The following is a 20,083-nucleotide window of genomic DNA, read 5'->3' as shown; positions in this document are numbered from 1 at the left end:
CATTTGGAGAATTAAAATAGTTCTGGTAGAGGCCTGTTAAGTTCTAGGTAGCCTAAACTAAGTAAAACTTAATCATCACGGTTGTAAATTCTTTGTTGCCTTTATTCCCCAGAAAAACACCCTCAGAAAAAGCGCTGGGATTCCTTCTGGCCCTCTGAAAATTGTGTTTCTGATGCAACCGCCCATTAAAAAAAACGCAATCCCAAATTAAAAACCCCCAAAACGGAGCAGCGGGGCTGGCGCCACCATCCTGAGGTATCTCTGCCGTTTCCCAGCCACACTGCTGCGGACTGCAGTGCTGCTTTCCCGGGCTGTTCCCAAAGACAAATAAATCACTCCTTGTTTTTTCCAGACCTGAAATTAGCGGTGACTCAGAGCGCTCTGAATCGCCACAGTCGCCTCGGCAAAGAGGAAAAATGTGCAGATTTTTCCTCTCGCCCGAGGGCCCGACGTGCCGGGCTGGGCCAATCAGGCGAGGATGGCGGGAATCGCACCAAAGTAGGTAAAAAATGCGGGACGCGCGGCCCCCGCGACCGCCTGCGCCCGGGCTCCCGCTGGTCCTTCCTTCGTCCGTCCCTCCCTCCCTGTCATCCTCCCTCCTCCCTCCCGTCTCCTCCGCCACGGGCCCCGCCCCTCTCACCCCGCCCCTCCCAGGCCCCGCCCCTCGCGGCGGTGCACACCTGGCCAGGTGGATACTTCCATGTAAGGGCAACGGCAGCGCAGTGGGCGGGGCGCCACGTGGCCCCGCCCCGGTGAGTGGGCCACCGCCCCTCGCCCGCAGGTGCCAGCTGAAGCTCCGCCCACCTCGTCCGGAGCTGTTGGGGGAGGACCTCGCCCCCCACCGACAGGCCAGAGCTGGTGAGGGGTACCCGGTGCCCCTTCTCCGGAAGGCGAGGAAGACCCCGCCCCCGTGGAGTCGGGGTTGGGGGGCCGCCGGGGCGGGGCGTTGCCAGGTCGGCCGGTTGCGTAGCAACGGTGGGCAGCGCGTGACGTGCGCCGCCGCGTCGGGGCCCGAGGCGCCCGCCAGTCCCTGGGAGGCTAGCGGGGCTGCTGTGAGGAGGACGCTCCGCAGACTTGGTGCTCGCCGGCTCCCTCTCCGCGCTCTGCGACCGCCGCAGTGAAGATGGTGAGCTGGGGGCCCGGGGCGCCGCGGTGTCGGAGCGGCGGCGGCGCGGGGGTACCCGGGCTTCGGCCGCCGCGGACCCGCTGGGCCCCGCGCCGGGGCGGCTCCCCGGCCGCTGCATTCTCGACGCCGCTGCGAGGCCTCCGCCTGGCCTCGGTAGCCCAGCCGGGGTCGACCCCCCGCGCCGGCGACGCCGCCCGGGGTCCGCCGGCGCTCCCGGGTGGGGGCCTCTTTGGCGCACGTTTCTCAGAGGCCGGGCGCGGGCGGTCGGCGACTCGGGCGGTTTCGGCCCCTGAGGTCTGTGCGTCTCGAGGAGGGAACGAGGCCTTTATGGAGACACCTGGGGGGCGGGATGACCACCGAGCGTGACCCCCGCGATTCCGAACCGGGCCTGCGGTCCTTTGCTGCCGCCCCCGGTGGTCCGCGTCCCGCAGCTCCTCGTCCTGCGCGTCCGGCCGGGCGGTGGCCTGTCCGGCCTCCATGTACGGTCACAGATTTTCTTTTACCTGCGAACAGGTTGGCTCTGCCAGCATTTAGCGTGCAGGGGGTGGGCATGATGGTGGAATGCTAATAAAAGCAAATGAAAAAGCTTTTTAAAGTCCATTAAGCTATCCGAGTCGCTAAAAAGTAAACAGATGTTCCGCATATTCTAGTTGTTGGACTCTGCTTAATTCACGTATTTTCTCCTCTAAACTGTCACTCTCGTTTGCTGTAGAACCGTGCTCTTAAGTGGACGATCAAGTAGAACATTTTGTCATTTTCTGTAGTCTGCGCATACTGTTACCATTTTTGGTCAATGATTTGCAGGCAAAGGCTTACCAGACTTTGCTGGAAATATTACACTGTTATTGCATCTGTCTGCCTGGAAGCAGTTGGTACCAGTTTATCTTCCTACACAATGTTTTCACTGAATGACAATTTGGGTTTTCTTACGGTATTGCACCTTTCAGGGCTATGCAGACTGGCTCAGTGGTGGAAGAAAATTAGAGATTAAACAGTAGTTTCTGGATGACTGAGGATATGTAGTACGAATTTGATGTTGTTCAGTTTTTGGTTCTTCTTTGGGTTGATTTTGTAAGCTACAAAGAAGATCGGCATCTTACAACTTTCTAACTTCTTTAAGATTATACTACTTTGTATACTACTTTATGCTAAAAGACTTAATCTAAGGGCTTTGAGTTTTCATAAATTTAAGACCATCCACTCTGACGAAAGTGCTTTGAATCAGGCTGGAGCCGACTTTAGTGCCTTCTGATTTGACATAACTTTATTTTCTGTTTGGAAATAGGACCAAACCTGTTTAGCTAAATGCTTAAACTTGAAAGCTTAACTTTCTTATTTCTATACATTCAAATAAAATGAAGAGTCTGTTTTAAATATTTATGGTTCGGAAGGAGGAAGAGAAATAAAAATTAATCAAGATGGGTGATTCCGAGTACGTTTCAGACTTAGGGAGGTCAGAAGAACTTATGAACTACTCTTGTTAGGATGCTTGCAAAGAAAGAGAGTTTAGAATACAGGTGACCATTTTTATTTTATTTTTTTTAATTGACACACTTGACTCACAATGTTGTGTTCATTTCTGCTGTGCAGCAGAGTGCTTCAGTTATACATATATATACATTCTTTTTTAAATATTGTTTTCCATTATGGTTTATCATAGGATGTTGAATATAGTTCTCTGTGCTATACAGTAGGATTTATATATAAAAGTTTACATCTGCTAACCCCAACCTCAGTCTATCCCTCCCCCAACCCCCTCCCCCCTGGCAACCACAAGTCTGTTCTCTTTGTCTGTGAGTATGTCTGTTTCGTAGATCAGTTCATTTGTGTAGATGACCATTTTTGAAGCTTACTCTTGTATTTAGCCTTATGAGCACAGAGCTTCTCCCTTCATTCCAGCTATTAGAGAATATTGTGAAGATGTAAGTTTATTCCCTGATTTTAGCACTTCTTCTCTGTATTTGAAACTGTTTAGATCTGTTGGTTAGATACTTGGTTCCAAGTTTCTAAGATTTTTTTTTTTCAGATTAAATTTTAACTGTTGATGGATTTGTTCTACATTAACAAAATCACCTCCTGGTACTCACCAAGTCTTCTCGAAGCACTTGGGAATAAAGCAATTTGAAACCAACTCAGAAGATCACCCTGAGCACTTTAAGATGAGATTTCATGTTTTTAAAGTCTCACTTTACAGTGCCAAAAAAAAAAAAAAAGCCTACCCTCCACAGGAACCACATCTACACACTCCAAACAAAACTTTGGTGTGCGTGTGTACTGGGTGCGCCAGCTTCCTCATACAAAGATTATTTACCAGCCTACCATCAAATTCCTAGGGTTATCTGCTGAGTAGTTCTTCCTGTTGGGTATGGATTGAGACATCACAGGAGACTGGCCTAGCTCCTCTTGTAACCAGTGGCTCTCTGGGAAGTCAGAGTGTAGTCTTGTCCCTGAAACAGTAAAGGTCTGCATGATAATCTAACCCTTAACCTTACCTTAATCAGAACTCGGCTCTAACAAACTGAGCTGTTGGCTCAGACTGAATTACACGTGTATTCTCCCGCTTGATGATTAGCAAAAACACTTGTACTTACAGCAATCTAGTGGAAGAGGTTGGGCATGTGTTCCTGTGCCTATTTAACATATTAGAAAACAGCCTGTAAAGGTTTAATTGACTTGTGGCCTTTTCTGACTCCACATCAGGTTTTAAAATAATTTAAAAATTAACTTGGAAACATTTTAAGCAGGAAGGTACACAGAATAATAAGTTCCTTTGTACAAAAAAAGAAAAGGTTAACTTTTTGCCACATTTCAGGTTTTTATGTTACCATTACAGGTAAATACGCATCTTTTTCCTCATCCCATTCCCTTCTCCCCCCAGAGGTAACCACTCCTGTGTCAAAGACGTAATGTACTGGCCAATTAAGGAGATGATTTTTGCAGGTTATTGCATTTGAGAGAACGTTAATTAAAATGAGGGACATCTCAAAAACAAACAAAAAAAAAGGACAGAGACCTGGGGCTGGTAAACTGAGGAGTTTTGAGGAAGCCTGGGGACAGGTCTTAATCTGGAAGTAAGCAAGGGCAGGATCCTTTTGTTGCCCTGAACACAAAATGATGGGAGTGAATTTCTTAATCTTCACTGCTTTTCAGGAGCTCAGGACTCAGGTAAAGTTCAACATAGTCACCTGAAACTAACACATTTCATTGATGTTTCCATACGTTCAGTTGTACATGTATGCATCTGTAATAATATATGTTGCCTTGATGTATTTTAAAATTTTATATAAATGTTATCATGCTTCATGTATCCTTTTGCAACTTTGAAAAAAAGAACTTGGTGAGGTTTAGTTCTAGTTTGCCTCCCATCAGCTACTTTCACGAGCCTGTTTCTCTATTTTCACTACTTGGCATTATGAGACTTTGAAAACCAATCTGATAGGTGTGAAATGGTTTCTCATTCTTTTAATTTGCATTTCTCTGATTAGCAGTAGTTGAGTATCTTTTCATTCTTGTTGCAGCTTATGTTTTTACATGCATGCGCTTTCAGTGCATCTGACATTGTGTAAATACTCCTCACATCTTCATGTAAACTCATTTGTGGAGCCATAAAGTAAATCTGACCTTAAAAGAAAATCAGCGAGAATGTGCTTGTCAAAACCAGACCTGCATAATGAAGACCAATATACCTTGCCTCCGGCACCTGCTTTTCTTTGCGTGCCTCTCAAGCTGCTAAGTAACAGAAGTTCAGTACTCTTAATTCTAGCCACCTGCCCTTGTGAGGCCCTGGTCGTGGTAGAATGCACAGTGATCCAGAATAGAGTTCCATCTTTGCCACAGGCCGTGGAGATTAACATCCTCTGTTCTATACTTATCCTTTTCTTTCTTTTTCCTAGGCGGTCCCTCTAGCCAAAATGTTAAAAACAAACACACATGGGATATACGGGAAAACTGTACTTTCTGCTCAATTTTGCTGTGAACCTAAAATGTCTCTAAAAAATGAAGTCTATTAAAAAAATAAAACAAATAACCATAATCGTTTTTCATAAATAGAATTGTTTTAAATCAAAATGGTGTTTATTGTATACAGGAAGACTCTAAACATTTGTGTTTTTATTTATGTTAATGTAACTTATATTTTCTTTCAGTAATAATTAAGATACTTTGAGCCGAACACCACATTTGAAATTTGAAAAAAAAAAAAATTGAAACTCTTTAAAAACTGTTGTTTTAACATGGACTTTTTTTTTAATCTACAGAGTAATGCTCTAGTCTGCATAACTAGGCCTGGTCTCTGTCGTACTCTTTGCTATTTGCATACCTAAACCACAGAACATAATAAACCATAAACATGATGCTTGTTATTTAAGCATCTTGAGCTACCTTTCCACATAGCCTAATATTCCTCTCTAGGTTTTCCATGAAAGACATACTCAAAGATTTATACGTAACACTCAGAAATATTTTAATCAGTTTTTCTTCTGTCCCTGCCTCCTTGCCTTGATGTTAGAAACTAGTTTTCACTTGGAGTTGTCCTGCTTCTAAAAGCTGTCTCCTGTTCGTTTTGCTTGAAATTTTACATTGGGAGAAGCAGAGAAAAATAAACATCAGATTGGTTCATCTCAGTAATGCTTTGACAGACTTGTTACTTAATTCATGGAATCTTGGAATTCATGTACAAGGAATCTTCTGTACAAGGGCCCCCATAGAGTTGAGTACATAGTCTTGAGTGATCCTTAACTCTTGTAAGATTGTCTTCTAGTAGCTGACATTGTAACGCTTATGTGCTGTTTACCCTATTTCATGATTTGTTTGCTGTGTTAAAGAATCAATTTTTGGTAGATCTTTTAAAAGTAGCTGATTTCAGGAAAAATGCAGTCAGAATTCTTAAAATTCATGTTTTAATCTGTAGTGTGAAATGGTGGAGATTTTGGCTTTATTTTTTTTTGACATGACAAGGGACCGTCAAAGAACTCTTATTCTGTTGCAACAAGGCTTAGGACGAGCACTTGAAAGGTAGAAACTTCAGTGTGTACTGTAGCAGGAAACCTACATTTAAAACTGATTTATCTGTGTGTTTGTGCTTTTGGATCACATTAGAGGAAGACTGTTTACTACTTTCAACATTTTTGCGTTACTTTATAGGTTGTTCCTCCTCTTTGCCTTATCACAGAAAAGAAGGATGAATTTTCTACCCATATTCCTATCTTGGCTTGTTTTCAGAAGATTGCCAACTTGTAAATTTTTAAATTCTTTCACAAAGCACATTTTTGTTGGTGGTAGGTTTTTTTTTTTAATTTTTTTATTTTAAGTAATAGAGCTAAAACTAAAGCATGGGCAGATACAGGTAGAACTTCTCCAGCTTGCGCTGGAGCTATCTTTTAAGTCAGTTATGGAAGCTCTGAAGCTCTGAGGAATTCTCAAATCATTGAAGCCTTGTTTTAAAAACGTTGTAAGTCATCTTTAGACCAGTGTTGTCGAATAGAAATAAAATGTGGGTTACATATGTATTCTTAAATTTTCTAGTAGCCCCATTAAAAAGGTAAAAAGAAAAGATGAAATTTGTTTAACCCAATATATCTGAAATATTGTATCAACATTTAATCAATTAAAAAATGAGGCATTTTACATTCTTTTGTCATACAAATTGTTTGAAATCCAGTGTATATTTTATACTCAGCACAGCTCAATTCAGATGCTCAATTTTCATTGGAAATATTTGGTATATATTTAGATATAAAATTTACAGTTGAAAAAGCAGAGTCATATATTTAAGTTGCTCCAAGCATACTTAGTTTTCCAGTAATGGAATTGATAATCAATTTTAAAATTTAAGTTAATTAAAGTGAAATAAAATTAAAAATGCAGTTCCTCGGCAGCACTGGCCGTGTTTAATGGACTCTGTAAACCACATGTGGTTAGTGGCCACCTTAATGGACCAGCCTCAGACTTTGTGGATTGGCCTGTTTAATTTGTAAGGGGAAGTTAGCATGGGTACCAACACTTCTGTTAATTCTCTGCATGTCTGCATATGACTAACAGTGCTGAGATAGCCTATGAATCCCTTTTATGGAACTTATTAAGATGTTTTGTGGGACTAGACTGTTGAGCTCCATTGGCTAGGATTTGTATATTTCAATAGCACAACACCTCTCCTAGTAGGCCCACAACAGATGTTACCGAATGAACATGAATGAGTGAATGAGAGGGCATTCTTCATTATGATGTGGCCGGGTTCCAGGGAGATGGATTACTTAATTTTTATACTTTCTATTCCCACATACCTTTTTTTTTAATACAATGGGAATTGAGTTTTAAGTACTGAACTAATTGAATAGTACCTCCCCTTTGTATATTGCATTATAGTTTAGTTCGAGTCTTAACAGTGAAAATCCTTTGAGATAGATAAGGCAAGTATTATTAGAGTAGCACCTTTCAACTAATTCTGACACGCAAAAACTGCTCAGTAATGCCAATTCCCTTTCTTTCTTAAAAATGAAACTGAATGGTATTTGATGCTCATTGAGGCATCCTGAACCATAGAAAAGCACTTGAAAGCGTAACAAATGAAAGAACAAGAAGTAATGCTATCTTAGATAACTTATAAGTATTTACTGTGTGTCGGGCATTGTGTTAACTTATCTCACTCAATCCTTATAGCAACCCAGTGAGGTAGGTATTGTTATCATTACTGTTAAACTATACTGAGAAGTGGTTAAGAGCTTGAGCTCAGAGTCTGGCTGCCTAGGTTTTTTGAATCTTGGCTCTGCCACTTACTGACTGTATGACCTTAGACACATTACTGACTGTTCTGTGCCTCAATTTCATCATTCCTCCAAGTGGGAATGATAATAGTACTTACCATCACAACATTTTGTCGATGCATGTAAGTAAAGCAATGCCTGGCACATAGTAAAGTGCTCATCAGCACTGGCTAAAATAATAATATTAAACAACCTTAGATCCAAGTTTGACAGACTCTTTTCTTTATATTCTGAGTACACCAGTGTATACCTCGGTAATTGTAGATAAAATGAAAACGGTGAAGGAGTGCATAAAAACATGTTTCTATTGTTTATTATTTCTTTAATGTTATTTTACTTGGAGTCATTATATATGATCATTTTTTTATGATCAACTTTTTAATTTGACTTTTCAGGTGATTTTGATCCTTGATGTAAAAATATCTTGTCTTCCACTCATAGTTATATTTTTCCTGAAGTAATTAATGGAGAATGAAACACAGTTCTTCATTGCCCTCAAGGTTTAGAATAACAATCATCTATTCAATAAATATTTGAGAAGTTATTATATGCCAAGAACTGACCCAGGTACTTGGCATACAGTACGGAAAAACAAAGTCCATTCCTTGTAGAAGTTATATTCTAATGGGGGTGGGCGGGTGGGAGAGACAACCAAAAAATGACAAGATCATGTCAGGTAATGGCAACTGGTGTGAAAAAAACAGGGTGATCAATAGGGAGTACTAGAAAAGTTGCCTACCTTGGGGTAGATTCTTAGGGAAGTCCTCTTGGGGTGACATTTGAGCTTAAGACTTGCATGGCAAGAAGGAGCTAGCTAGCCATGTTAAGAGCATTTCAGGTAGAAGGAACTCTGTAAGTAGAAAGGCCTTGAGAAGAGAATGAGCTTGACATGCCAGGGACACAAAAGGTTTGTGTAGTTGGAATTCGGTGAAAAGCAGGGAGAAAAGTAGGAAATGGATTGTAGGCAGGAGCTAGAACTGGGTAAGCCAAGGTGATTGCACCAGGAAGCTGTCGGGTGTTTGGTGGTAGGGAGGTGTTAGGGTGTTAAGTTGTGGAATGAGATAGGATTTAGATGTACAAATGGGGACAAAACGGATTGACTGTTGCTATTATTCAGTCAGTCAGTGGTAGCTTGGATTAGGATTGTTAGTACTGGGATAGTGAGAAGTGATTGGATATTTTATATTTGGGGGAAGAGCTGACAGGACTTACTGATCATTTGGGTGTGTGGCATAGGGGAAAGAAAGACATCAAGGATAATTCCGAAGATTTAGACCTGAGCCACTAGGTAGTTCGTGGTGTCACTGTGCTGGGGTCCTATATAAAAGAAGCTAAAATAGTTTGGCAAAAATTGAGGTTCTTGGAACTTTGAGGAACAACAAATTGATCCAGAAGTATTACAGATCTTTAAAATATCTTCACATCTGATTGTAATAATAATGTATGCTCATTATAGAACATTAAGGAAAATTGAGTTGTAATGACAGTCCTATCCAAAGTGCATTTGGTGCACTTTCTTTCAGGCCATTTAAAACATATGCTCATTCTTTCAATAAAGAAGTGTTAGGTATCTTCTGAGAATCTAGTACTGTTGTAGGTTCTAGAGATTCAACAGTATACAAGACAAAGTCCCTTTTCCTATGGAATATACATTCTCATGGGGGAGACAGGTAAGAAGTCAGTAAATAAATGAATAAGATAATTGGAGATTGTAATAAGTACTATAATGGAAATAAGAGAGATAGTGAATATCTGGAGAATGTCAATGTAGATTTTTCTCCAACAGTTGAGTTCATCTGTAACAGTTTTATGTCCTTTATTTCTCACATCTCAGTGTGACAAGGGTGTCAAGCGAATTTAATGGGGAAACGAATAGCGTCTTCAACAAATGATGCTGGGACAACTGATGTCCACATGAATGAATTTGGATCCCTGCTTCACACTATATACAAAATTTAACTCAAAATGGGTCATAGACCTAAATATAAGAGCTAAAGCTATAAAATTTCTGGAAGAAAACATAGGCATAAATCTTTGTGAACTTGGATTAGGCAGTGTTTTTTTGACAATTTTCTTGGTATTTTTAGGCAGTGACACCAAAAGCACAGGTGCCAAGAGAAAAATAGATAAATTGGACTTTATTAGAATTGAAAACTTTTTTGCATCAAAGAACACCATTGAGAAAATGGAAAAGACAACCCAGAGAATGGGAGAAAATATTTGCAAATCATATGTCTGACAAGGAACTTGCAGAATATATGAAGGACTCTTACAACTCAACAATAAAAAGACAACTGAATTATATGGGCAAAGGCTTTGAATAGACATTTTTCTAAAGAAAGATACACAGATGGTCAGTAAGCTCATGAAAATATGCTCAAAATCATTAGCCACTAGGAAATGCAGATCAAAACATAGTGAGATCCTATTTCATACCCACTAGGATGGCTGTAAAAAAAAACCTAACAAATGTTGGCAAGGGCATGGGGAAGTTGGAACCCTCCCACATATGTTGCTGGTGGGAATGTAAAATGGTACAGCCATTTTGGAAAATGGTTTGACATTTCCTTAAGAAGTTAAACTTAGGCGTTACCATATGACCCAGCAGTTTCACTCCTAGTTATATACCCAAGTGAAATGAAAACACATGTCCACATAAAAACTTGTACATGAATGTTCATCGTGTTATTCATAATAGCCTCAAAGTGGAAACAACCCAGATGTCCATCAACTGATGATTGGATAGATAAAATGTAGTATATCTATACAATGGAGTATTATTTGGCAGTAAAATAAATGATGTACTGATACATGCTATGACATGGATGAACCTTAACACATGTAAAGTGAAAGAAGCCAGTCAGAAAAAGACTGCATGTCGTATGATTCCATTTATATAGAATATCCAGGATTGGCAGATACATAGAGACAGGAAGTAAATTTGTGGTTGGCTAGGTTTGGGGTGGGTAAGAATGGGAAAGAGGAGTGATTGTTCATGAGTACTGGGTTTCTTTTTGAGGTGTTCAGAATGTTCTAAAACTAGACTGTGATGGATGCACAACTCTGAATATACTAAAGCCCACTGAATTTACACTTTAAATGGGTCAATTTTATGGTATGTTAAATATATCTGTAAAAACTATTTAAACTGTGTAATGGTATTATGCATATACAGTGATGGTATTAAATCATCTTCCTGTTAGATTTAAATCTGTATTGTAAGTAGTGCTCTGTCATCCTTGAGCATAAATTTTTGCCTTCATTGGCATTGTTTGTTCAAAATAGAGTCCTAGGTATGCAATTACTGAGTCAAAAGTTTTGTATTTGTGTGTATATATTTCTGATTTTTAAAATTTGCTCATCATAGAAAACTTGGAAAATAGAGGAAACTAGGGAGTAGATAAAAGTCACTTATATTCCCACTGTTAGAGATGAAATTTCTTTTTCCTTTATATATTTTACTGTACATAAAACTTTATATCCAGCTTATTTTTTCACTTAAACCAAATCATAAATATTTCCCCCATGTCATTAAAAGCTTACCGTAAACATAATTTTAACAGCTATATCACAAGCTATCCTGTGGATATATTATGATTTTCTTAGTAATTCTCCTGTTTTTATTTTAACTGTCTCATTTTTAGTATTATGCAGATTATTTCCCCAGAATAAATTCCTTGAAGTAGGAATACTAGGTTAAAGGGTCAAAGAGTTTACATTGTTTTAAGGCTCTTGGTATAAATGGCCAAATTGCTTCCTGAAAGGTAACAGTGAGTAATATCGTTGCCTGTGGTGGAAGATAAATCTGGAAGGGTAGGTTGGTTCAGATAATAAAGGGCCTCTTGTGCTGTGTTAATGAATTTGGACTTTTGTGGGTGCTTGGGAATTGGTGAAGGTTTTTAATCTTGGGCGTGATAGAAGATTTGAAGAGTAGATGAGAAGGAATAGATTTGAAATACACATTTAAGGAGGAATTGGTAGGGCTTAGAAGCTGAGTGTGACCATGGAACAAAGGTAGATCAGTTAACCAACAGCATCAAGTCTGTTTCCTGTCTTCGGTTCACTGACATGCTAGCTCATCCTCCAGAGAAGCCAAGTTGTTAAGCTAAGACAACATCGTTTACCATTAGCTTATGGTGTGTTCAGTATTATCTTTCTCAGAAGGGACTAGAGTATTTTTTACATTGTTGCTCTTGAAGTAAAAACTAAAAGTAATGTATACTTTTTCCATTTAGGACAATTTACATAAAGTAAAATTCACCATTTTTAGTGTAAGTTCTGCAGATTTTGGCCATATACAGTTGTGTAACTACCACCACAATCAAAATATAGAATAGTTCCTTCACTCCAAAAAAGTGCCCGTATTAATACCTCCTCCAATCCCCAGCAACCACTGATCTGTTTTTTTTTTTTAACTTTTGAATTTTATTCTTTTTTTATACAGCAGGTTCTTATTAGTCATCCATTTTATACACATCAGTGTATACATGTCAATCCCAATCGCCCAATTCATCACACCCCCACCTCCACCCCCCGCCGCTTTCCCCCCTTGGTGTCCATACGTTTGTTCTCTACATCTGTGTCTCATTTTCTGTCCTACAAACCGGTTCATCTGTACCATTTTTCTAGGTTCCACATATATGCGTTAATATACGGTATTTGTTTTTCTCTTTCTGACTTACTTCACTCTGTATGACAGTCTCCAGATCCATCCACATCACTACAAATGACCCAATTTCGTTCCCTTTTATGGCTGAGTAATATTCCATTGTGTATATGTACCACATTTTCTTTATCCATTCGTCTGTCCTTGGACATTTAGGTTGCTTCCATGACCTGGCTATTGTAAATAGTGCTGCAATGAACATTGGGGTGCATGTGTCTTTTTGAATTATGGTTTTCTCTGGGTATATGCCCAGTAGTGGGATTGCTGGATCACATGGTAATTCTATTTTTAGTTTTTTAAGGAACCTCCATACTGTTCTCCATAGTGGCTATATCAATTTACATTCCCACCAGCAGTGCAAGAGGGTTCCCTTTTCTCCACACCCTCTCCAGCATTTGTTGTTTGTAGATTTTCTGATGATGCCCATGCTAACTGTTGTGAGGTGATACCTCATTGTAGTTTTGACTTGCATTTCTCTAATAATTAGTGATGTTGACCAGGTTTTCATGTGCTTCTTGGCCATCTGTATGTCTTCTTTGGAGAAATGTCTATTTAGGTCTTCTGCCCATTTTTGGATTGGGTTGTTTGTTTTTTTAATATTGAGCTGCATGAGCTGTTTATATATTTTGGAGATTAATCCTTTGTCCATTGATACATTTGCAAATATTTTCTCCCATTCTGAGGGTTGTCTTTTTGTCTTGTGCATGGTTTCCTTTGCTGTGCAAAAGCTTTGAAGTTTCATTAGGTCCCATTTGTTTGTTTTTGTTTTTATTTCCATTACTCTAGGAGGTGGATCAAAAAAGATCTTGCTGTGATTTATGTCAAAGAGTGTTCTTCCTGTGTTTTCCTCTAAGAGTTTTATAGTGTCCGGTCTTACATTTAGGTCTCGAATCCATTTTGAGTTTACTTTTGTGTATGGTGTTAGGGAGTGTTCTAATTTCATTCTTTCACATGTAGCTGTCCAGTTTTCCCAGCACCACTTATTGAAGAGACTGTCTTTTCTCCATTGTATATCCTTGCCTCCTTTGTCATAGATTAGTTGACCATAGGTGTGTGGGTTTATCTGTGGGCTTTCTATCTTGTTCCATTGATCTATGTTTCTGTTTTTGTGCCAGTACCATATTGTCTTGATTAGTGTAGCTTTATAGTGTAGTCTGAAGTCAGGGAGTCTGATTCCTCCAGCTCTGTTTTTTTCCCTCAAGACCACTTTGGCTATTCGGGGTCTTTTGTGTCTCCATACAAATTTTAAGATTTTTTGTTCTAGTTCTGTAAAAAATGCCATTGGTAATTTGATAGGGATTGCATTGAATCTGTAGATTGCTTTGTGTACTATAGTCATTTTCACAGTATTGATTCTTCCAATCCAAGAACATGGTATATCTCTCCATCTGTTGGTATCATCTTTAATTTCTTTCAGTAGTGTCTTATAGTTTTCTGCATACAGGTCTTTTGTCTCCCTAGGTAGGTTTATTCCTAGGTATTTTATTCTTTTTGTTGCAGTGGTGAATGGGATTGTTTCCTTAATTTCTCTTTCAGATTTTTCATCATTAGTGTATAGGAATGCAAGAGATTTCTGTGCATTAATTTTGTATCCTGCAACTTTACCAAATTCACTAATTAGCTCTAGTAGTTTTCTGGTGGCATCATTAGGATTCTCTATGTATAGTATCATGTCATCTGCAAACAGTGACAGTTTTACTTCTTTTCCAATTTGTATTCCTTTTATTTCTTTTTCTTCTCTGATTGCTGTGGCTAGGACTTCCAAAACTATGTTGAATAACAGTGACGAGAGTGGACATCCTTGTCTTGTTCCTGATCTTAGAGGAAGTGCTTTCAGTTTTTCACCATTGAGAATGATGTTTGCTGTGGGTTTGTCATATTGGCCTTTATTATGTTGAGGTAGGTTCCCTCCATGCCCACTTTCTGGAGAGTTTTTATCAGAAATGGGTGTTGAATTTTGTCAAAAGCTTTCTCTGCCATCTATTGAGATGATCATATGGTTTTTATTCTTCAATTTGTTAATATGGTATATCACATTGATTGATTTGCATATATTGAAGAATCCTTGCATCCCTGGGATAAATCCCACTTGATCATGGTGTATGATCCTTTCAATGTGTTGTTGGATTCTGTTTGCTAGTATTTTGTTGAGGATTTTTGCATCTATATTCATGAGTGATATTGGTCTGTAATTTTCTCTTTTTGTAGTATCTTTGTCTGGTTTTGGTATCAGGGTGATGGTGGCCTTGTAGAATGAGTTTGGGAGTGTTCCTTCCTCTGCAATTTTTGGGAAGAGTTTGAGAAGGATGGGTGTTAGCTCTTTTCTAAATGTTTGATAGAATTCACCTGTGAAGCCATCTGGTCCTGGACTTTTGTTTGTTGGAAGATTGTTAATCACAGTTTCAATTTCATTACTTGTGATTGGTCTGTTCATATTTTCTATTTCTTCCTGGTTCAGTCTTGGAAGGTTATACCTTTCTAAGAATTTGTCCATTTCTTCCAGGTTGTCCATTTTATTGGCATAGAGTTGCTTGTAGTCTCTTAGGATGCTTTGTATTTCTGTGGTGTCTCTTGTAACTTCTCCTGTTTCATTTCTAATTTTATTGATTTGAGTCCTCTCCCTCTTTTTCTTGATGAGTCTGGCTAATGGTTTATCAATTTTGTTTATCTTCTCAAAGAACCAGCTTTTAGTTTTATTGATCTTTGCTGTGTTTTCTTTGTTTCTATTTCATTTATTTCTGCTCTGATCTTTATGATTTCTTTCCTTCTGCTAACTTTGGGTTTTGTTTGTTCTTCTTTCTCTAGTTCTTTTAGGTGTAAGTTTAGATTGTTTATTTGAGATTTTTCTTGTTTCTTTAGGTAGGCTTGTATAGCTATAAACTTCCCTCTTAGAACTGCTTTTGCTGCATCCCATAGGTTTTGGATCATCATGTTTTCATTGTCATTTGTCTCTAGGTAATTTTTGATTTCCTCTTTGATTTCTTCAGTGATCTCTTGGTTATTTAGTAATATATTGTTTAGCCTCCATGTGTTTGTGATTTTTATGTTTTTTTCCCTGTAATTCATATCTAATCTCATAGCGTTGTGGTCAGAAAAGATGCTTGATATGATTTCAGTTTTCTTAAATTTACTGAGGCTTGATTTGTGACCCAAGATGTGATCTATCCTGGAGAATGTTCTGTGTGCACTTGAGAAGAAAGTGTAATCTGCTGTTTTTGGATGGAATGTCCTATAAATATCAATTAAATCTATTTGGTCTATTGTGTCATTTAAAGCTTCTCTTTCCTTATTTATTTTCATTTTGGATGATCTGTCCATTGGTGTAAGTGAGGTGTTAAAAAGTCCCCCACTGTTATTGTGTTACTGTCGATTTCCTCATTTATAGCTGTTAGCAGTTGCCTAATGTATTGAGGTGCTCCTATGTTGGGTGCATATATATTTATAATTGTTATATCTTCTTCTTGGATTGATCCCTTGATCATTATGTAGTGTCCTTCCTTGTCTCTTGTAACATTCTTTATTTTTTTTTTTTATTTTTATTTTTTTTTTCATTCTTTATTTTAAAGTCTATTTTATCTGATATAAGTATTGCTACTCCAGCTTTCTTTTGATTTCCATTTTCATAGAATATCTTTTTCCAACCCTTCACTTTCAGTCTGAATGTGTCCCTATATCTGAAGTGGGTCTCTTGTAGACAGCATATATATGGGTCTTGTTTTTCTATCCATTCAGCAAGCCTGTGTCTTTTGGTTGGAGCATTTAATCCATTCACGTTTAAGGTAATTATCAATATGTATGTTCCTATGACCATTTTCTTAATTGTTTTGGGTTTGGTTTTGTAGGTCCTTTTCTTCTCTTGTGTTACCCTTTTAGAGAAGTTCCTTTAGCATTTGTTGTAGAGCTGGTTTGGTGGTGCTGAATTCTCTTAGCTTTTGCTTGTCTGTAAAGCTTTTGATTTCTCCATGGAATCTGAATGAGATCCTTGCCAGGTAGAGTAATCTTGGTTGTAGGTTCTTCCCTTTCATCACTTTAAGTATATAATGCCACTCCCTTCTGGCTTGTAGAGTTTCTGCTGAGAAATCAGCTGTTAACCTTATGGGAGTTCCCTTGTATGTTATTTGTCATTTTTCCCTTGCTGCTTTCAATAAATTTTCTTTGTCTTTATTTTTTGCCAATTTGATTACTATGTGTCTCAGCATGTTTCTCCTTGGGTTTATCCTGTATGGGACTCTCTGCGCTTCCTGGACTTGGGTGGCTATTTCCTTTCCCATGTTAGGGAAGTTTTCGACTATAATCTCTTTAAATATTTTCTCTGGTCCTTTCTCTCTTTCTTCTCCTTCTGGCACCCCTATAATGCGAATGTTGTTGCATTTAATGTTGTCCCAGAGGTCTCTTAGGCTGTCTTCATTTCTTTTCATTCTTTTTTCTTTATTCTGTTCCTCAGCAGTGAATTCCACCATTCTGTCTTCCAGGTTACTTATCCGTTCTTCTGCCTCAGTTATTCTGCTATTGATTCCTTCTAGTGTAGTTTTCATTTCAGTTATTGTATTGTTCATCTCTGTTTGTTTGTTCTTTAATTCTTCTAGATCTTTATTAAACATTTCTTGCATCTTCTCGATCTTTGCCTCTATTCTTTTTCCAGGGTCCTGGATCATCTTCACTATCATTAATTCTGAATTCTTTTTCTGGAAGGTTGCCTATCTCCACTTCATTTAGTTGTTTTTCTGGGGTTTTATCTTGTTCCTTCATCTGGTACATAGCCCTCTGCCTTTTCATCTTGTCTGTCTTTCTGTGAATGTGGGTTTTGTTCCACAGGCTGCAGGATTGTAGTTCTTCTTGCTTCTGCTGTCTGCCCTCTGGTGGATGACGCTATCTAAGAGGCTTATGCAAGTTTCCTGATGGGAAGGACTGGTGCTGGGTAGAGCTGACTCACTGATCTGTTCTTTGTCCCTGTAGTTTCTTTCACCTTTGCATGAATATCATATAAATGGAATTGTGCAGTCATAACCTTTGAGTCTGGGTTCTTTTCACTTAGGATAAGGTATTTGTGCATCAGCAGTTTGTTCCTTTTGTTGCAAACAGTATTCCATGCCCCAGTTTAGGAATATATTCTTTGTTTCCTGTCTTAGTGAAAGATGAGGCAAAATGTTGTGGAGATCTATTTTTCCTCTAATATTAATAAGTGCTTGAAACGGTCATTCTCTCCACCTTGGATAAAACCACTAATAGATATATCTTATTATTAAGTAGTGCTTTTTAAATTTTTTCAACTGCAGAACCAATTGGCTATTTAACAAAGGAGGGGATTGCAGAAATTTTGAAATGTGTCAGTTTGTTTTATGGGATATTGACTTCTTAGAGGTCATACTCTTTGCATATTGAATACTGTATACATTAATGTCTCTTATCTAGCATTTATCCTGAAATTAAGTGATGCTTACATATCAGACAGTTTTAGAAATAAAAAGTATGTATTTGTGATCTTTAGAACAGAATATTAAGTAGAAAACTTACATTGATTAAGTAAACATTTATTAAACAGCTTCAGTTCTGGGTAGATGGGGGATTGTGTGTATGTGTTAGGCAGAGGGCATTGATAAAGATACCAAGAGTTGAGGTGATGTCTTATGGTGGTTTTGATTGTTTCCCTGATGATTAGTGATGTTGAGCACCTTTTCACGTACTTCTTGGCCATCTGTATGTCTTTAGAAAAATGTGTATTCAGAGCCTCTGCTCATTTTTTAATTGAATTTTTTTTGTTGTTGCTGAGTTGTATGTGAGTGAGTTCTTTACATATTTTGGGTATGTACCTTATCAGATACCTGATTTGCAAACATTTTCTCCCATTCAGTAGATTGCCTTTTCATTTTGTTGATGGTTTCCTTTGCTGTGCAGAAGTGTTTTCATTTGATATAGTTCCACTTACTTATTTTTGCTTTTGTTGCTTTTGTTTTTTGGAGTCAGATCCGAAAAATCATCACCAAGACCTATGTATGTCGAAGAGCTTACCATCTATGTTTTTTTTTATGAGATTTGCGGTTTCATATCTTCTATGCAAGTCTTTAATCCCTTTTTTGAGTTAATTTCCTTATGCTATAAGATAGTGGTCCAGTGTCATTCTTCTGTACCTGGCTGTCCACTTTTCCACTTTTAATCTCTCTATTAAAAGAGATTGTCCTTTCCCATTGTACAGTGGAGCCTTGAATGGCATGGGTTTGAACTGCACAGGTCCACTTAGAGGTGGATGTTTTCAGTAAATATGTGTGCTATGGTAGTACACAATCCATAGTTGGTTGAATCCACCAGTGCGGAACCATGGATTTGGAGGGCTGACTATAAAATTATATGCAGATTTTCAATTGCACAGAGGGTCAGCACCCCTAGCCCCCAAGGTGTTCAAGGGTCAACTTTTTATTCTTGGCTCCTTTGACATAAATTAATTGACCATATATGCATTAGAATGTCAATTATCAAAAAGACAGAAATAACAAGTGTTGGTGAGGATGTGAAGAAAAGGGAACCCTTGTTCACTATTGGGGGGAATGTAAATTGGTTCAGCCATTAAGGAAATCAGTATGAAGATTTCTCATACTGATTTTTTAATTTAATTAAAAATTAAAGAACTACCGTATGATCCATCAGCTCCACTTCTGGGTATTTATCCAAAGGAATAAAAGATGTATGCAACTCCTTGTTCATTGCAGCATTATTTACAATAGCCAAGGCATAGAAGCAACCTAAGTGTTCATTGATAGGTAAGTGAATAAAGAAAATGTGCACACATATATAAATACATAAATGGAATATTATTTAGCCATTAAAAAAAGAGATTTCGCCACTTGCAAGAACATGGATGGAGCTTGAAGGCATTAAGGTAAGTGAAATAAGTCAAACAGAGGAAGACAAATACCTTATGATCTCAATTATATGTGGAATCTAAAGAGAAAAACCCAAACTCATAAAGAGAACAAATTGGTGGTTGCCAGAGGCAGGGTGGTGGGCAAAATGGATGAAGGTGGTCAAAAGGTACAAACTTCCAGTTATAAAATAAATAAGTCCTGGGGATGTGATGTACAGCATGGTGACTATAATACTCTAATAGTACTTATTGCATATTTGAAAGTTGCTAAAAGAGTAGATCTTAAAAGTTCTCATCACAAGAAGGAAAATTGTAACAGTGTGTGGTGATGGATGTTAACTAGACTTATTATGGTGATCATCTCACAGTATATACAAATACTGAATCATTATGTTGTACACGTGAAACAACAGGCATGTTGTTGTGACATAACAGTGCTGTGTCAGTTATAGCTCAAAAAAAAATGTCTTCTTTCAGTTTCATCATCATCGCAAGTGTATTCATGGTTCCATGATGTGATATGCAATGAGTTGTCATTATAAAATCAAATGATGTAAAAATTTTCCTTCTTTACAAGTTTTTTTTGTCAATCAGTTATGAGGAGTCTAAAAAATAAGCATTATAAATATATGCAAACGGTATGTCAGAGGTCTGAAGTTCTATATCTTTAG

General features: G+C 38.4%; 1 protein-coding gene across 1 annotated transcript in view; it reads left to right on the top strand.

Annotated features, from left to right (window-relative positions):
* The first annotated feature begins 829 nt into the window (after positions 1 to 829).
* The window catches only part of DSTN (destrin, actin depolymerizing factor), a 37,246-nt gene continuing 17,992 nt past the window's right edge, over positions 830 to 20,083 (top strand). Inside the window, exon 1 of the mRNA XM_036826473.1 lies at positions 830 to 1,126. Within this exon, the coding sequence (XP_036682368.1) occupies positions 1,124 to 1,126 (3 nt within the window). The 5' untranslated portion in view covers positions 830 to 1,123. The remainder of the gene's footprint in view (positions 1,127 to 20,083) is intronic.

This window comes from Balaenoptera musculus, chromosome 15, assembly GCF_009873245.2.
Source record: "Balaenoptera musculus isolate JJ_BM4_2016_0621 chromosome 15, mBalMus1.pri.v3, whole genome shotgun sequence".
Lineage (NCBI taxonomy): Eukaryota > Metazoa > Chordata > Mammalia > Artiodactyla > Balaenopteridae > Balaenoptera > Balaenoptera musculus.
The sequence above is the reverse complement of the archived record's forward strand: the minus strand, read 5'-3'. Positions and strand labels throughout refer to the sequence as shown.